Source organism: Acanthaster planci, unplaced genomic scaffold (assembly GCF_054643075.1).
Source record: "Acanthaster planci isolate LZ-2023a unplaced genomic scaffold, COTS_SCS Contig3, whole genome shotgun sequence".
Classification (NCBI taxonomy): Eukaryota; Metazoa; Echinodermata; class Asteroidea; order Valvatida; family Acanthasteridae; genus Acanthaster; species Acanthaster planci.
The window spans coordinates 165,908-184,535 of NW_028257627.1; the positions used below are offsets into that span (position 1 = coordinate 165,908).

An 18,628-nucleotide genomic window follows, 5' to 3' on the forward strand; every position below is an offset into this window, starting at 1 on the left:
ATTCCAAGATGGCAGCCTCCATGTGTGGCGAAGGGAAAAGAATCGTCCCCTAAAATCAATAAAATTACTCGTAATCTGGCACATTTTGTGAGGCATAGACGAATTTTTGATATTCACTACATATTCGTGCGGTGAAAGCTTCATTCAGGGTCGTAGGTGAGCAGAGAGGTACTGAAACTTTTACAATTCGTGATAGGGTCTGTGTGAACTAATACAAACACGACGAGGCGTGGGATGGACGTTGAGGGCGCTTTAAAATGCATTTTTATATTATATTCGTTGCCTTTTAATGCCTTGAAAACTTTGTTCTTGTTGGCACAGAGTGAGGAAATGGCCTAAGTTATATTGTTGTTTTGATGTGCTTGTTTGTATTACAAAATGAGCTTCATCAATTACACTTAGAATAGTTAAAACTTGTGTTGTAATGTTGGCCAAGTAAGTATGATGTGATAGCATGGAACTTGGAGGATTCTCTGTAGTCAAAGCATCCTGTACACCAACTTAAACTAACAGTCCATCAGAGTGATGATAAGGCCATGATATGACAAATATTTAAGTCACTGAACCTTGTCATAACATACATGACACATGCATATAACTACACGCAGGCTGTTATCACAAATCCTGCTACACAACGATTTTGGTAAGTTGATAATGACGCACTGTTGGAAGGCAAAAGGGGTAACATTTGTTGTTTTTTCAATACCTTTGTGAAAAGTTATTACACTTAAAATCTGCTTTTGTTCTATCAAGGTTTTGGAAGAGGCATGCAATGCAGTTTCCCTGTGTTCCTTATGTGAAGTTTTGAGCGGTTATCTACAAGTGTACAAGAACCAACTTATTCTTTGAATGAGGGCACAGTAATCTGAGGCATTCTTTTAATTCATCTCCCTTGTCTGTCATTTTGCAGGTAATAAAATGAAACTTGATTGAGAAATGATAAGTTGAGAACAGGCCACTGGCACAGCATGCTCATTCCTGATGCATGACAAGATTCTTATCTTGGCCTGGAGACAGATGCTTTGGCCATCATGAGCATGCGGCGACAGTCCCGAGTATCCAGTCATGCTTCGCTCCCAGAGAACAAGTCAGAGGCTGCATTCAATGAGAGGTCAACACGATCTCGCACTTCCTCAGAAGACCTTGTGGTCCTTGAACTCCCGAGGATAGTCAGGACAAAGCGGTCAGGTCATCAGCGGTCAGGCATTGATGGTCAGCACGACGCCATCAAAAATGGCAAAGCAGGCTCGAGTGCTGTCAGCTTGGAGGGGAAGGCATCGAGACGTGGGTTGCGGAGCACAGAGTATTCTGTGGCCAAAGAAACAGATGCTGCTGCCAACGTTGAACACCATAGTGGCGGCGGTGGTGGTGATGCCAATGTCTCAGGACGCACAAGGAAAAGATCTGGAAGGATAACTAGTACTGCAGAAGAGACTGAAAAGGCTCAAACTCACCTACAAGAAGCCCAAACTGATGGTCGCTCTTTGCGTAGGCGAACTAGATCGGGTACCTCAGTGGATGGTGTTGGCAATGGCCCTGCTGAAAGAACAAAAGACAATGACCCAGACAATTCCCAACAGAAAAGTTGTGGAGAAGAGGTTTCTAGTTCGCATAAAACCTCACCAAGCAAGATTGCAGAGGAGGATGCGAATACATCAGATGGGAGGAAGGATATTGATGAGGTTACATCTTTAAATGAGCATCATCAAAAGTCGGAAGACTTACCACAATCTACCTCAGTACACAAAATCTCCAATGCATCAAAATCTCAGCAAACAAGACCAGGAGAAACAGTGGTGCAGGCAGGAACTATAACTATAGCTTCCATTGGATCACAAGGCTGCTCTGAACAACCTCGCGAAGTTAGAAACAAGATGCCTAAGCTCAACCTTCCTTCTGCATCCTCCGAAGAACCTCTTTCACGAACTAGTCCAAGGAGAGCGCGGCAGTCTCACTCTCAGTCTAATGAAAGTAAAAATAGTCTCATGAATGACAAGCAAGAGGTGTTCGAACCTGACCCTGCCACAGAGGGTCAGTGTTTGGCAAGCAATGGTATCAGGGGAGGCAAGACAACTCCCAGGAAAAGAACCAGGAGTAGTAGCACCAGCATCTCTCCAAGGAAGCCTCCAGAGAGCCAAGATGTAGGCCCACCTGAGCCTGGCTCACCAAAAAGACGGAGGACAGGGACAGTGTGTCGGGACCTCTCCCAGGATTTTGACACAGCTACGCTAGCGAGCACAGATATCACCCCCTCTTCTTATTCACAATCAGAATGCAATAATGAAATAATGGCTGACCCTCAGGACGCTTCTGCAAGCATAGACAGAACTCTAGAAGCAACTCTTAATGATGGAGACGGCAAAGAAACTTCAAAATCTATCACCTTGACACCTGATAGTTTTGATACTAGAACCACTGCAAATACTGTTGGAACTGAAGTTTCCCTCCCACAGCGATCCAGACACAGGAGTGGAACTTCCCCAAGGGGTTCCCCACTAAAACAGGCTCAGCTGGACCTCACAAAGTCCCCCACCAGAAGGGGTCTTAGGTCAGGCGGGGCCATCCCAGAAACCCCTCCAGAGGAGATCCAGGGGTCAGGAGTCACTGACAACAACACTGATAACAACAGGGTAGAAACAACGCCTTCAGTGAGCCCCACCATCAGTCCGAGGAAGTCCTCAGGAAAGAAAAAAGGTTCCGGCAAGAAGGATGGTATCCTTCCAAAGGAGGAGGGGAGGGAGTTAGTGGGGGAGTCCAGAGAGCAGACCCAGGAGGCGGGTCTCAGCAGAGAGGATGTTGATTGTCAGGCGGAGGAGTGGTATGAGGATGTGGATGAGACGGAGCCTTTCTACTTTGAGTCTGATCACATGGCCATCAAAGGAAATAAAGAGTGAGTTGGCGTGTCCTCTCTCATGCATGTACACTGAAGTTAGATTTTGTGTGGACAGTGAAGACAAAGGGGTTTTTAATCCATGTTTTTGTCTCTCCCCATGTTGTGGTTGAGTTGAGTGAATCTCCGCATGCCCATCACAAGTCATGCAGTCCGAAGCCAAGTCTCAACCTATTCAAATGTACTGTGATCAAAGCATTCCGTTGTCGTTGTTCATCCAGTTACTTGTGACTGGGCTTGTGGGAAGACTTGTGGAGAGACATGTGGAAGGAATTCTCCATTTTTATTTTTCTTCTACAATTAACTTATACGGGGTCAGGGGAAAAGAAAAGAGGATTTTATAACAATGAGGAAAATATGATATCCTTGTCCCCTGTGGTGCAACAGGGGGGTGGGATTACGCTCGAGCATCATGAACTATTTTGGGGGGCAGAGGGAGGATTTCCTTGGTATGTTGCTGCTTTAATACTGGTGAAGCAACAGAGAAATTTCAACATTAAAAGTTACCGTAAGTTGAAGTACATGTAATGAAGCGGTATACAACTCACCATACGGGTACCGGTACATGTAATTTGTCACAAGGGCCCACAGTTAGTGAAGTATTTTTTCAGTGAACTGAGCACCCAGCAAAGTGTGATTTTTAAGCATGGACAGATGCAAGTCTGCTTGTATCAAAACAGATCTTAATCAGTGTTCTGTTTGTAAAAGGGCAGTTGGTAAATTCAAGTCATTCATGTCACATTTTAAAGCCCAAAACAGCTATTTCAAAGAAATTTACATATAATTTTACACATTGGGCATACATGTACATGCACTTGCATGTAACGAGAACAAGTGGATCACATCGGTGTTCTGTTGTAGTCCACAAATCGATCCAAAGTCATCTAGTCTTAAGTTACATGTTACTCCAATGAAATAGCACAAAGGTTACTTCATTAATATTCATCCCCTGTTAGTTGTTACTAAGTTTTTGATTTCACTTGCAGTTTGCTTGAAACTACACTCCTGCTGAATTTGTGATGAACTTGTCTACATCACTTAGTCACGCATTGCTAATCCAACTTAATACGTGTTAAGCAGTTTGGGACAGTCTCAAATGTCAGGACGTTCCTTTTCCCTGGAAATTTGCACTGTTCCCATTAAGAACGTGATGGCAAAGCATACTGATGGACCAGTATTCCCATTCGGGAACAGCAGCTGTTCCCACCCGGAATAACTTCCGAGATGCTCCCTCAGTAATAACACGCATTTCAAGCTTTTGACCGTACAGTTGACGTACCTTGTCTGATCATTTCATACCCTACCCATCCAGCTACCGCATGCTACTCCGCACCCTGACCACGCTGGAAGCACAGCGTAAGCAGGCCATCCAGGACTTGGACAGACTGTTAGAATGCCGTGACAAGGCACTCAAGAACCCCATCAAGTTTGTGCACAAGCTGCAGCACAAGGTAAGCTGGGGTTGGGGGTGTGTCCCTGAAGAGTATTCAATCATAGAAAGAAGGAAAAAAGACTGACTCGCATCGTAGTCTGTATTTTACCAGTGCACATCTTCCCATGTGTTCCAATAGCTGAGTCAGCTATCGATAAAGACTAGTCTTGTGAGTTGGATTACAAGCCGTTACTGCAATAGCACCCATGCTCACGTATAAGTGACGCATGCATGTTATACATGTATGCAACCAGCAGTGTGTTGTGACTTTCCTAAACGCATTCAAGCGTCTTGTTCAAGGTCACACGTAAGTGTGTGCTTTCGTAGTAATGGCTTCTCCTTGGATTAAGCTATAGGTTTTTCAATCCGTTTCAGTCTAAGTGGAGACTTTGTATTAATTTGTACATGTACTGAAAATACATCCGTGCAATGACATCTTTAGGAATGATCATCAATGTTGATTCTGTGGGTCGTTTGGCAGCTGCTCATGGCGCCCTTGTATGCCATCGGCTCAACCATGTTTTCCAACCTGTATTCCAAAGTTCTGCATACAAAATTCAAACTACATGTGACTGTCAGTTTCAGCTCAATCCCCCCGTTTTGCAGCCACTTTCTATGCAGCTCTGAGTACAAGTGATATTTTTCAGTAATTGCTGAGGCTACAGTCAAAGTTTATAAATATTTACTTACAGCTGAGCTGGGATCTTGTATTCGTGTCAAAAGTTGGAAAGTTGTTATACTGTTGAAATCCAAAAGACTGGATTTTTCTTGATTTATGTAAATTTAGTAAAACTTTAGTTTTATATCAGGTAAACTGTTGTAAAATTGATTGGAGCTCACCATGCATACATTTTTCTACAAGGTACATGTACATGTATGTTCAGTAGTCAACTGTTTGTTGGGCACAGGTTTGCTGCTGGGTAGAAAGTACCAATCAGTGAATGATTAGGCTTTACCGAAGACAGATGAGAACCAATCATAATCCATAGATATCACATGACACAGTTCCTGGTTTACCAATATGTGATATGTTATTTCCCAAAACAGGTCTCCTCTGAGTGCCTGAACAAAACAGTTTCTTGAAAATTTTGTTTCATACAGATCTTTTCCAATGCAATGAAGTTGTCCAAGTGGACCTTTTTTTTGGCAAAGCTAGCCCATGAAAAGTTCATGATGTCACAGATGACAGTGGAGAAATAGAGAAAATATTGAGATAATTTTGGCGGATTTAATTGTAACCATTGTCTTCATACATATCAGTACCTCAAGAGGCAAAGGCATAGTCTGAATCTAAATTTGAGATGATTTTGGGATGACATATTTTTGAACATTTTTTTTCTGAACATTTTGATAGCCTTTCATGAAATTGTGTTTCATGTAAAATCAAAATGACTTGTCTCCCCACCCCCCAGGAAATGCTCAGTTTACCGCATTCCCAACGAGTGGTCACGTGTCCTGACATTGACTGGGGGCGCTACATAGGTCCCCCAGAGACCAACGAACTACTGGGATTGGTCAGTCAGCCAAGGAGCATGCGGCCTTCAAAGTCAGCAAGCAATCTTGCACATGCACAAGGTAGGGTACAAGACCTGGAGTGGGTACGTTTCTTTGATCCATGTATGTGTACTATTTATGTGAATGCCTTGGTACCGAATGCTAACACATTTGCTTCAGATAGGCCTTGGTCAACATCAGTTACAAACTAACATCAAACTGGCAAACTAGTCATTCCATATTTTGTAATTATTTTTAAATATTTTCAGCATATTATGTATTGTAATGTTTCCTAAATTTCTTTCACAAGAAATATAATAATAGCGGTTTACCCTAAAAGCTGAGAACACCCTCCCCCAAAATATTTGCATGTAGCTTGCAGTAATTAAACAGTGTTCTCAGAAATCCTCCATCTTCAAAAAGTCGTACTCATTAGGTAGGTCAGTTTAAAAAAAATGCTATGTTCCAGTCCAAAATGTGTTCCAGAATGTCAGGTTTTTAAACCGCACATCTAATTGGGATGAAAATGTCTTCACGAGTGCCCAAGTTGGGTGTTGAAATTCTTAGATAGTGATTTAAAGGTTGTATTACCTTTCATTAACGTGTACCCATGTCCATCAGCGGGCTGTGGGTCTTGTGGCCTAAGTCAGATCAAGCCGGTGCCCACGACCTCCACGGCATCTCAGGCCTTGCCATCTGGGGCAGGAGTACCAGCGAGTCTGGAGCCAAACAAGCCTTCAACAAGCAGCATATCGGATGAAGCGCAGAGCACAGATGTGTCGGAGATGAAGCCTGAGCAAAAGGTATTTATTGTTAGGAATGTTACTTGAAAGTTAAGTCACCAGAAAGCCATCAAAGTGGACATTATGGCTTTGTTGTATTTGCCATTTCCCGAAATTCCAGAAATATTTATATTTCTGGGAATTCCAGAAATTAGGGGTCCATTTTTTTGTGTCCGTGTCACATCTGACATGTGATTTTGTAAGTTCAGAACACATTTTCTGATTTCCAAGAGTGATAAATTAATGCAAATTACCTGCCAAACAAATAGTAATAGTTTGAAATCAATTCCAGTGATTTTTCCATTTCACATAACAAAGGTTCAGATGTAACAGGGACACAAAAATGTCACTTTTTAAGAACCCTAATTTCTGGAATTACCCATATCTCATAATAAAGGAATAAAACTGTGACAGAACTGTTTAAACTAGAACAACTAAAACCGGGTAGGGGCCTGGAGATGATAATGGACTCAGCTGAGAGTGAGGTTCATTATATTTGCTACGCCCACAGCCTGATTAAAGGGCCCATGAAATGTGTTTTTTATTAGTTTGAATGGAAGATGATATGTTTAATAAAGATTTTCCGGTCAGTAAAAGTTATCGCTATAATTATTAAGTATGAGAAAAAAAATTATAAAGAGTTTATGTGAAATGGCCCCACCCCAAGAGAAGCGCCTTATTAGCATAGGAAATTTGCAAATTTGCATTGAAAATTTGGACGGCGAAAGTCAGCCAGGCCGATGCTGCGAAGGAAGTTGTATGCATTATTCTGTGGTTCAGGCGGATGAAATGGTGTCTGATTTTTTGTGGATTCTGAAACCTGCGTCAGAAAGAGCACCGCCATTTGTCACAAATTCAAACATGAATTTGAGGGGTGCAATTTTGAAAAACAGCAATTAGCCATAATTAAATGACCCTTTTCCATTTTTTCATCATTTGTAATGTTACTGACATAGCAAAGCACAATTTAAAGCAGAAAACTGCAGTTAGTCCAGGGAGGTCTGCATGGGCCCTTTAAAATGTACTACTTTATACCAGCCTCTCACAATTTGATTTCCATTCATAAATACTTTTTTGGGGTAAAAAGTAGAAATAAGTCCAACGTTCATATTTATCCCATGTGTTATCAGTGACATGCCTCGTGGGCAGTACTGAAATCTTGTTTGGGAATTGGCGCATGTGGTGTGTGTTGCGCGAGTGATGCAGAATGTAGCTTTCATGGAGTGAATTGAAATTTCAACTGTATAAAATGTGGACTCATTGGTTACATCGCACATGCCTGTTTAGTAATGATGAGTTGATGACTGCTATGTACAAGCACTGAAGTCTATAAAATAGGACTCCAAATTTTGTTATGAAACTGGGAAAGTGTTTGTGTTTGTTGATGTGTATACCTTAGACAGCTTATAACCATTCCAATTTTATGAAAGCCCGTCGAATGGGTAGTTTTCAATGGCTGGTAAAAAGTACTTGTACCAACCTTTATGGTTTATGTGAATATATGATGCCTACTCTATGGACCTGACCAAATGTTGCCAGACATTCCTTGGCTTAACTCCAACGCTTAGCTTACCCTAAGCAAAGAATTTCTGCCTACTAAAGCAGAAAATAGCAAGACAGTTTGGGTGCAGCAAGAAATTTTGACTTTGGCACAATGTTCATGTCCTGTGACTGAGGATTCTGTAAGTGCACTTACTAAAATTAGCACAAAAGATTTGTGCTGGTGATGTAAACACAGAATGGTGCTATATATGCAGAATCCTGTCAGTTACTAGAGCCATAACATTGGGCCCTGGACAAATCCCAGGGGAATTGCATGGTTTCACGATAGTTGGTGATGATGAAATAATTAATAAGTGCTTTGAATATAAATCAAGTGTATTGAGTATTGATGTGGACTCTGTTTTGGATACTTTTTTTTTCAGGTGGAAATTGTCCGGGGTAGAGTTGCAGAGGGGAACAAGCCACCCACATTTAACCAGCTATGGACAAGAGATGAACAGGTAAACAAACTCTTTGATCGTAACCAGTAAATCGTTTTTATTTCTGTGGTTCTTCTGCATTTCACCGTTTGGATTAGGGTCTGTATTTGTTAGGTCAAGAATTAAAATCTATACGTGTTGAAGTTGCACTGCTGTAAATGGTTAGCATTGCAACATTAAGAGAGTCAGCTTTTACTTCACTTGAAAAAACACACATTACAGATGGCTTTGTTTTCCCAGTTTGGATTATTTTAAATGATTTCAACAACTTTGCATATCCGTACTAATTTAGCTGTGATTTGATGTTTTTGGATTCGGTAGCGGAGATTAGAAGAATTCCTTGTTAAGTATCCCACAGAAGATGTGGAGGCCAGACGATGGGAGAAAATAGCCAAAGCGTTAGGGAATCGCACAGCACAACAGGTGAGAAACGCATCAAGGATCTCTCCTCATGCAGATTGTCTCTGACTTTATCAATTTTATCACAGGGTTTCACAAACTAGCAAAGGAGCTTGAGGAAATCTCTGTCAGGAAGTGAAACTTCACAAAACAGTTACTTTACTAGAAGGAATATTTTTAGAATATGCGAAGCAATGTTATGGGCTGATAAACTTGTTTGTTGGCAAATTTAGTGACCTTTGGTAATGCTCTAGTAAAGAAAGTGCTGCAAGTGGGTCTATAGATTAGGGGTCCAACTTTTTTCATGCTCCTGTCACATCTGATATGGGATTTGTGAGTTCAGAACACATTTTCACATTTTCTAATTCCCAACAGTGATGAATTAATGCAAATTACCCACCCAACAACTAGAAATGCTTTGAAATCAATTTCAGTGATATATCCATGTCAAATTACACAGGTCTGGTGTAACAGGGACACCAAAATATCATAATTTTGGACTCTGAATTTATAGAATGCCCCATGTCCTCAAGGTTCTCTGTTAGTATTATTCTGTCTTTGTAATTAAACACAACAAACTTACATGTATGTTTTTGCTGAAGGTTTTCTAATTTGGGATGTTTCAGTGGGATCTTAGCTTCTCACGAGAAGGGGGTGTAGTTATTATTAATGTATGAGCAGTTTGTAAGAACGACTGAACTGTTGTTAACTTTGACGGGGAAGACTTGCAGCATTTTGGTTAGAGAGGGGTCTGGTTGTCCTATGGATGTCATGTAGGCTGTTTTGAACTTCCTTTTGCCAGTGTAAAAGTTTGACAGCTTACAATAAAATCGGCACTTAGTTCTGAAATACTAGCTGAGGTCCGGGGGTGGGGGTGGTGGAATTCCCCCATATGAAAATACCTAATTTGCATCATTTCTAGAAAAGAAATAATATTCCAATTTATCCTGTTGGACTGGTCTTTGTATTGATATTTCTTTGAGTGCACAGCACGTGCTTGTAATATGGCAACTGGTACATGCCTTGTCAAAGTGCACACAAAATTGGCAGCAGCAATGTCGGACCTGTAAGTAGGCATGTCGAAATTAATCCCACCCTTTGCTGTGCGTTCATTTGCCAGGTTGCTAGCAGAGTGCAGAAGTATTTCATTAAGTTGATGAAGGCCGGCATGCCTGTGCCTGGACGACTGCCCAGTGTGTCCACATACCAAAACTGCAGAAAGGTGACCTTAATCATGCATTTCACTGTTGATTGATAACCACACTGAGCCGCTGTTCCAATTATTAGATTTATTTTGTGGTATTTAATTGCCCTTTGCCCCATTTCCCCCAGTTTTGAATGTAACTGACTTTACACTAAGTGGCATTCCTCTGGTACAATTTACAAAAATTCCAGAACTTTATTATGGGAGTCAACTTGGCAAAGCAGTACTTGCTCTACCATCCCGACCTCTTGTGGCTTGGGTTCAAATCCTACCTTGACCAACATGTGGATTGGTTTTACCGTCACTACCTGATTTAGCGGGATATTTTGGGTTTTTCCTCCCGCCTCTAAAACTGGACATATCTTCGTTGTCTCTTCCCGAGGACCCCATAGAGCTTCTTTTTCATTTGAAAAGAAACTGCACAAAAATTTGTTTTTTCATGTAATAACAAGGTGTCAAATAACTGTAAAGGTTTGGACTGTGGTGTTTGTTTCAAAAAGCTGCTGAGGTTGAGGTGCCTATCGTTTGGAAGATCGTGCAAATTTGCACTTTTCAGCCATGTCCACTTTTGCGTTAAATTGTCCTATAATTTTTTGGATAATGGGTTATTTCTTTCACGAAGGAAATTTCATATGTAATTTGTGCACAGTCTGTGCTGAGAGCACATACTGAATCACAAGCTGTCACAACAAATATGAGCAGGGATGTGAGGATTTTTCTGGATGTCAGGACGTTTGACCTGAAATTGTTGACTTTTAGAGGTTTTTGTCATTCAGGTCTTGCTACTTCATACAAAAATAGGATTCATGTAATTATAGTGTTTCTGTACCATGTTTAAAAAGTCCTCGATCATCACTGGGCATAGGATTAATACCAAAAAAAATTTGAATGCATATATTTGATTCATTATCATATATTTGAATATTTAGTTTTTTATTCAAATGGTTGTTGGTGCAATGCAATTAAACTAATCGGAACAATTCATGATTCATCATAACCAAATTGCCTAATAAAAGCTAAACCCATAAAAAAGAAAATAACACTTCTGCCTTTGGTTAGCAACTTATCATGAGTTATTGCATTGATAACATCTTATTTTGCTTCAAAAATGCTTTTCTATTAAAAGGCTGGGCTGACTGAAAATTCTCTGTGTAAGCTGATGTGTAATTGAATTTAAGTTTTGTAATTCAAATAATGAATTATGTGATCAGTTTGATTCAACTCAAGTATTTTATTGTTGCAACCCCTGTCTTGAATGGGTTACACCTCCTCATCCCGTAATCTAACCCCTGATGACAGTACCTTTGTTCCATTGGATATGCAGGGTAAGAAGATTCACCCCTTCACTAAGCCTTTGTTCCAGCCCTCGACGTTTCTCCAGTCCATTCAACCGCCTGTCTACATGTCTGAAGATGACCCCTATAGCTACACCCTGGATGATGACGACGATGAATTGGTTTCTGTAAGTGGTCCCTATAGCATGCACAAAGTGGCCCTCTGGAGGCCAAATTGGTTGTGTTCCTGTCACTAGAGTTATTGCCATATACCTACTACTCACAAGGACGTCACTTTCAATCTAGTCCCCTGAATCCGTTTTATAATTTGTAAATGGAGAGCAGCACCGAACTATTGTATGACTGGCATACGTTTCAAGCCTCCCTTTCTTTTTTTTTTAAGCTAACTTAAAATACTAAGATATGTTCAATCTCAAATGTTGAATTAGACAAAGTCACAAGACGATTCCTTTTTGACATGAAATTCGTTTCTGCTGTCAAGTTCTCATATTGAAGAGTTAACCTCATGTTCACTTTCAGTCTGGTAAACTTATGAATGAAGTTTTTCATTCTATCATTTTCATGTAATCCTCAGCAGCACATGCTCATAATGAAGAGAGTGTCATAGGTCATTCAAGAGCTTCAATACACGTGCACAAGTTCAGCTCTATCAGTGTGGCCACACACTCACTCAAGCACACTGAGCATGTTCGGACTGGCGTGATGTCTAGGGCTTTGTTGTCAAATGACCTTACCTCTTTGAAATACTGAACTGCCTTATATCCAGCCTGTGCTGCTTCATGTTTTTTATTGGCTTTATCAGGATGATGAGTCCATCCCTGTGGATGTCAGGGACACCTCCGAGTACCAAGAGCTGATTCAGCTGAAGCTGATGAAGCGAAAGAAAGTCCGGCAGCAGGTCAGTGACGGATGGCTGAGATTGCCTATTGCCGTAATTCCACATCAGCATACAGCCCAGACAATGGGCCCCTGGCAGTTAGTGTAGCATGCGTGATTGTTAGGAACCCCTCAGACCTGGTCATTTGCACAGCGCACACACCCATGCTAGCTCTGCAAACCTAGTGTGGACATTCCATTGTACTCAAAAATTTTCTTGAATTGTGAACACTAATTTAATTTTAATTTCTGTTGAAAGTTTCCTTGACGTTTCCTTTAATGCTATTGACGACCCTAACCCTCAAATGCCTGTAAACTTGTTTTTAGAGAGAGAAAACAGATGCTTGGACCTGGGCAATTCATACAATGTCCTCACTACCTGCACTGTCTGGACAGCTTTTGTTCTCGTGTCCTCACTACCTGCACTGTCTGGACAGCTTTTGTTCTCGTGTCCTCACTACCTGCACTGTCTAGACAGCTTTTGCTCTCATGTCCTCACTACCTGCACTGTCTGGACAGCTTTTATTCTCATCCTCACAAGGAATAGTATGCTTCTGCACAATTGGACATGCCAACAAACAAGTCATTTTCACAAAATTGGTGTTCAACCTCAAATTGTGATAGCATACGGCTGCTAAGTCCGTCATTTTAAGAGTGTTTCAAGTGCAACCCTGTGTCTGACTTGATTAAAAATTGTCACCGCCAACCTTATAGAAAACACATTAAAAGCTAAAAAAATAATGTATAAAATGGAATATTACCTTTACTCTAACTGTATTTATTCTTGTCATGAACTCGTCTGTTTTCATCTTTAACCATCTATAACCCATCAAGTTTTGCCGTGATCCTTCCATCGTCCATGAAGTTACCACGCATGCTCCTAATCCCTGTGAAGTGATCCCCTGTGGAATATACATTACCGTTCAACACTCCTCACTTATGCAGCAAACTGTGCCACACTTTGGTGTTCCTCGTATGGACCTGCTTTCCTGATGCTTTGGTAATCCAAAACAGTGAAGAAACCCTGTCAATGTTTTTCCCCCATGTTAGGGCCATGCTGGTTACCGCTGCGATGGGTGCGACATGGAGCCCATTCTAGGTGTGCGCTGGCACTGCATTGAGTGCCCAGAACCTATCTCCACAGATCTTTGCCAAAACTGTGTCAACTGGTAAGTGAATATGAAATCTGCAATCTACGAGTGTGCTGTGGGTGAGCCCATCGCTCTGTTTGTTGCTGTTTATCTGGAAAGCCTGGATATCTGGTGATTAACTTAGCATGGTCTCTGCTGCAACACAGTCTGATTTCTTACATAACTTTATTCCTGCACATTTTGAACTGTATCTTCACCATTTTGCAATGACGTGCCTTGAGGCTGACAATATGATGATGCAAATTTTCACATGAACAGAGAAGTTGGCAACTTGTTAACCCATTTTACCGTGTGTAGATTACTGTGCTCCTTTGATTTCTTGTACTTTGGAGACTTTTTTCAGCCATCACAAGCTGGGTTTTAAAGTCATAACGAAAGAGTCGTGCTATTCAACACATGTAAAGACAAATTTTGTGGCAGCAACATAAAAAACAATCTCCTAACTGCCCCACAGCAACTTCAGCTCCAAGCATCATTCCAGCAGTCACCGGATGGAACCAGTTCACACCGGCTACAGCCAGAGCTATGTGGATGGGGACTATACCAGCTTTGAACCCAGCTCCGGAGACTACAACTATTTGGACCCTAACTACAATCCAATGCAAGCCACAACCTGACCAAAAGGGTATTATCATTGTTATTGTAAACCACTACTTTAGGGATGGGGAGCCTATAAATTGATAAATTGTATCACTTGCTAAATTCTATAGATTGGCATCATGGAAGGCATGTTCCGTCAGCATTGTTTGCACTGAACTTCCCTGAAGCACGAGGATTAATTAGATTAATAAATATTGTATGTAATAGACAGCACACATGCACATTCAATCTGGGAAGTGTTAAGAAAAGCAAATGTGTGTGACCGATGTAGTTTCTATACCAAGGACATAGATCTGCTTTACAGTGTGAGAAGCATGATAAATGGACAGTAGCCTAGGTCTCTTCTTTTTACTTTCTCCATTTATTAATAGTGATTAAGGAAAAGATGAGTACCAAAGTTACCCATAATTCATTCTTCTCCATCAGTTGTTGAACAGATCTATGGCTTTGCTCCATTTGTGAGGGAGCGATTTATTTAATGCCCTCTATCAGAATTTAACAAGTGAATGTCGGTACTTTTTTATGGTTTTGATTACAAGTAATTTAGAAGGGTGACTTTTCTTCCGTGTTGTGGAAAATCTGGACAACTAACACTGTGTGGACATTGACTTGAATATGGTATTTTAGGCTGACTGGACAGAGTAATTTTTGTGAAGAACTTTTTGTAAAAGGGGAACAAACTCTCTTATCACTGATGAAATTCTGGCGTTATTTAGAAATGAGTATTTCAGAGTTGCTGAACACCCCATTAAAATGATTGCACACTGTCGACTGAATGACCCTTGTGTACGATGTCAAGAGTTGATATCGTCTTGCCAGTGCATAAACGTCGTATCTCAGTTTGGAGTAGATGCACAAATAGATTTGTGGCCTCATGGTAACTTTTGTGCTGAATTACAGGATGATGCGACGACTTCAGGCAAAGGATGCATTAAGGAACATAGATTGGTTGTGCTGGGCTTTCGGTATCTTGATCAATGTTAGATAAATGAACTTTGATTGACATGAGATCAACACACCCCATTCCAACTTGAATGGCGCACCGGGCTTTCCAGTAAGTCACAACACAGTGAGACACAACGTTTTGCACAAACACACCGCAGTGCCCCATCACAAAAGAATGTAAGGTGTAAATCTTGTAAAGCCACAGATTATCGTAACTCTGCTCTGGTTTCAAAGGAATTTCCGTCTTCCAACTAAAGCCTGTTTTTGAAATAGTCAAGTAGCATCTGAATCAGTTGCAAATGTTACTTTGTTCAGTATTCTTTTTTTTTACAAATTGTGTGTTTGTTTCTCATGCTTCTGTTGTGCAAAGGATAAACGACATTTTAACTTGAATTAATTACATCATAATAATGCGTCTTCAGTGAAATATGCCCGTTATAATCCTTGAGTAAATCTGAATCAAAATACAGCAAAAAATGATTTCACGTGATTAGCAGTTACGACATCTTGCACTGACAAGGCGATATGCAGAGTTTAAATTCCAAAGCGGAAACCAGTTTTACAAAAGAGAGAAAAACAGTCACTCTAACCATTACTTATCTCCCAAACAATATATTTTCAAATGAAATTGAATTCCAGGCACTCCGAATTTTTTTAAACACAGTAAGGGACAATAATGTTCAACACTTCCATCTTATGCAGTGTGTCCCCCACAAATAGTGCAAGATACAATCCATTGTAAATATAACATTTAAAAGAGTTCACTCTTGGCTTAATTATGCTTTTAAATGTCCATCTCCTGTCCTTTGGTAATCCAGAGAGGTTCCCAAGTATAAACATAAGCGATCCAAATTGAGTCTGTGTCTTGTGAACTCTGATCACGTGACCTAATTGAAATAAAAATGCACATATGAGCTTTTCACTTTGATTCCTAAGGAGATGCTGACGGGGCTCATCCTTCTAACTCCCTCAATTTTGGGGCCCATCTCTAGATTACCAAAAGCAAAAAAGATGAAATAAAATGCATCAAGCTACAAGTGTTCTCTTTCAAATCCTGGAAGTTGTAAATAGTGCCAGTTGGCATTTCATGTTTAAGGTGGACAGAATTTGCTTCCATCTTTTTGCGGGAGACACAGGGCATAACCACTTCAATTAAATGTGGATGATTCACTAGAATGGTAAATTCCTCTCTCAGATGATAAAATTTCCTCTCCTTTGAAATGATTATTAGATTTTGGAAGACTGAGTTTGATTTGACTTTTTTTGTTTCAAGATGACAAAATGAGGAAGTAATTGACAAGAAATCTTGCCAATTATCCTAACTTTCCATCACGCCAATTTAGGGATCATGTTGAATCACTAGCAGAGTCACAAGAAGCTAAAAAATATGCAAACTGGGCATCTGATGTAACAGACACAACAGTTGGGGACTTAGGTGTTTCCGGAAATATTTAGTGTAAAATAAATTTCGACGTCTTAAGTTATTATAGATATTTTAAAGAACTGTCAAGGAATGACATGGATTTAAAAGCCTGCCTGTCTGGTACCTACAATGTATTTGACTAGTTCTTCCATTATGTTTGCCTTACAATCTAGGGCGCAGACTCCGACGAAAACATTATACCCAGCAAGATATGGGATGGAGGGGTACCCCCCTACATGTCTGATCCCCACACACACCCTAGAGTACTGTTACCTAACACATCCTCCCAGATGTCTGTAAAGAATTCCTGAGATTCCGATCAAACAATGACCAACACAAAGGCAGGGGGGTTCTCTCCGTCTTATATCTTGCTTCATATGGAAAACATCAAAGGCTATAGATTCCTGTAAAATATGTCACACCAGTATTTATTTGGGAAACAATATGTAATGGCAATGCTATCTTTTTAGAGTTACCAAACATTGTACAATTCAAGAGTTTGAGAATCTAAGTGATGTTACTTGTTTCATACTTTCAGTCTTCACATTTCACCACTGAAAAAAAAAAAACCAATTGAATCTCATGTTCATGATTTTTTGTCTTTTGACCTTTTGAGTAACACTTGCGACAGGTTGATTGAACAAGTTTGCAAATTGACAGCTTTGTTCACAGAGGGTATTGTGTGATTGGGAATTTGTTCTTCAACAGGCTATTCGATGACTTCCTTCTTGCTTACCTGTGGTGTTGTCATGGACACGCATAATATGTGGTGCCCCAAGAGGTCATTAAGCGATTAATTTGGCAGAATGAATTCCAACAGCCAAAACAATGGACATCAGTACACACGTCTGGCCTTTCCTTTCAAAGAAATTACATTGACTGAGCCACTTTGCCATGCATGCAAAAATATTTTCTGAACTGCTTACAATCGTGTCAGCTTTTTCCTTGTATCGTTCCACTCAGCAGCCATGTTTATACATTGCATTGTGGGATACTTCGGAAGTAACCAACTCGGCAGCTCAGTTACTGGGGCCTGGGGATTGAGCGTGAGAAGTCACACTGGATTGTTCAATTAAACCACTAAAACCAATCAAAGGGAAGTAATAGAATGCGCTGAAATGAACATATGATACCTGGCTACCAGCTTGACACCAAAAACTCATAGGACTGAATGTTTACTCAGCTGGGAGACTATGAGTAGTTGATTTATTTGTGCACACGTACACTCACCAACACTTACCTTACATACCTACAGTGGACTTTCTTTTCGTTGCAGTTAAGAAAACTCAGTGAAAATACTCGTTTTTCTTGAACTGGGAACAGGATTTTCAGCTGGACATTTGTAAAAGGTTTCCGTGACTGCTCCTGTTCCTTTTACGACGGATGACCTCTGCCCCAAAATGCCTCTAAACTTCTTTTTCAAAGAAGGGGAAACGTCCTGTGGACGTGTGTAAGTCTTCCTTTCCTGCATCGTGTAGACATCTTTTGTTCACAAGTCCACACTTGGTATGTAAGGTTAGCGCACACACAAGTGTTTAAATGTGTGTCTAATAACACCAAAGTTTCCATGACACATCCATGTTACTGTAGACTGGGAACAATTTAAGGAAAACACTTTTTATAAATATGACATTTCCAGCATTGAAAATTTAATGTCATTCTGGTTTGGTTGAATTCAATATGGCCCCCAATTAATTCAAAAGAGTTGGCAACTTTTTCTGAGCTAAACTGTTTTGTATCAAGCCAGAAGGAATGAATTGTATATGAAGGAAATATTGACATTGCTTGGAAATAAACAGAAAAAAAAAGACAGAGAAGTACAGTGACCTGTGTAGATATCTACAAGAGTGTGGGTGTGAGTCGTATTCTTAGAAGTGTTTCCTCTGGCATGCAGAACACGGGGTTGACCGGCTTGATCTGGTCAGAGAAGGAACCAAGGAGTGACAAGCCTGCGATACCGAAGAGGGTATGAAAAGGATCCACCTGAGGAAAGAAGGACACAATACAATTGAATGGGGGCACACCATCCGGAGATGGTCTTCAATTTCACGTCGGAGACCTATCTATTTTAAAGTCTGGCCCAACTGAATCCAATCCAGGCTGTGTCCAAATGACATTACAAATGACTTTATGGGCAGCAGCCACAGCCATCAAC

General features: G+C 40.6%; 2 protein-coding genes across 3 annotated transcripts in view; one reads left to right on the forward strand and one right to left on the reverse strand.

Moving 5' to 3' along the window:
• Positions 1–18,290, forward strand: LOC110981063 (uncharacterized). Of its 2 annotated transcripts, none has more exons than XM_022238250.2 (12): positions 1–168; positions 911–2,890; positions 4,203–4,341; positions 5,735–5,897; positions 6,438–6,619; positions 8,524–8,601; positions 8,902–9,003; positions 10,100–10,201; positions 11,508–11,645; positions 12,281–12,376; positions 13,405–13,523; positions 13,960–18,290. In XM_022238250.2, the coding sequence occupies exons 2-12, from the start codon at positions 1,032–1,034 to the stop codon at positions 14,120–14,122; spliced, it is 3,141 nt and encodes a 1,046-aa protein (XP_022093942.2). In that variant the 5' UTR covers positions 1–168; positions 911–1,031; the 3' UTR covers positions 14,123–18,290. The 2 variants fall into 2 exon arrangements, with proteins under 2 accessions (XP_022093942.2, XP_022093944.2); XM_022238252.2 differs by having other exon boundaries at positions 1–156.
• Positions 16,875–18,628, reverse strand: part of rabggtb (Rab geranylgeranyltransferase subunit beta) — a 12,958-nt gene continuing 11,204 nt past the window's right edge. Inside the window, exon 9 of the mRNA XM_087131598.1 lies at positions 16,875–18,456. Within this exon, the coding sequence (XP_086987724.1) occupies positions 18,313–18,456 (144 nt within the window). The 3' untranslated portion in view covers positions 16,875–18,312. The remainder of the gene's footprint in view (positions 18,457–18,628) is intronic.

What these genes read in the sequence shown, in the direction of transcription:
- LOC110981063 (XM_022238250.2), top strand. Translation starts at nt 1,032, where the DNA reads ATGAGCATGCGGCGACAGTCCCGAGTATCCAGTCATGCTTCGCTCCCA. An exon ending in GCCATCAAAGGAAATAAAGA is followed by an intron (nt 2,891 to 4,202) that starts GTGAGTTGGCGT and finishes CTACCCATCCAG; the next exon opens with CTACCGCATGCTACTCCGCA. An exon ending in GGAATCGCACAGCACAACAG is followed by an intron (nt 9,004 to 10,099) that starts GTGAGAAACGCA and finishes TTCATTTGCCAG; the next exon opens with GTTGCTAGCAGAGTGCAGAA.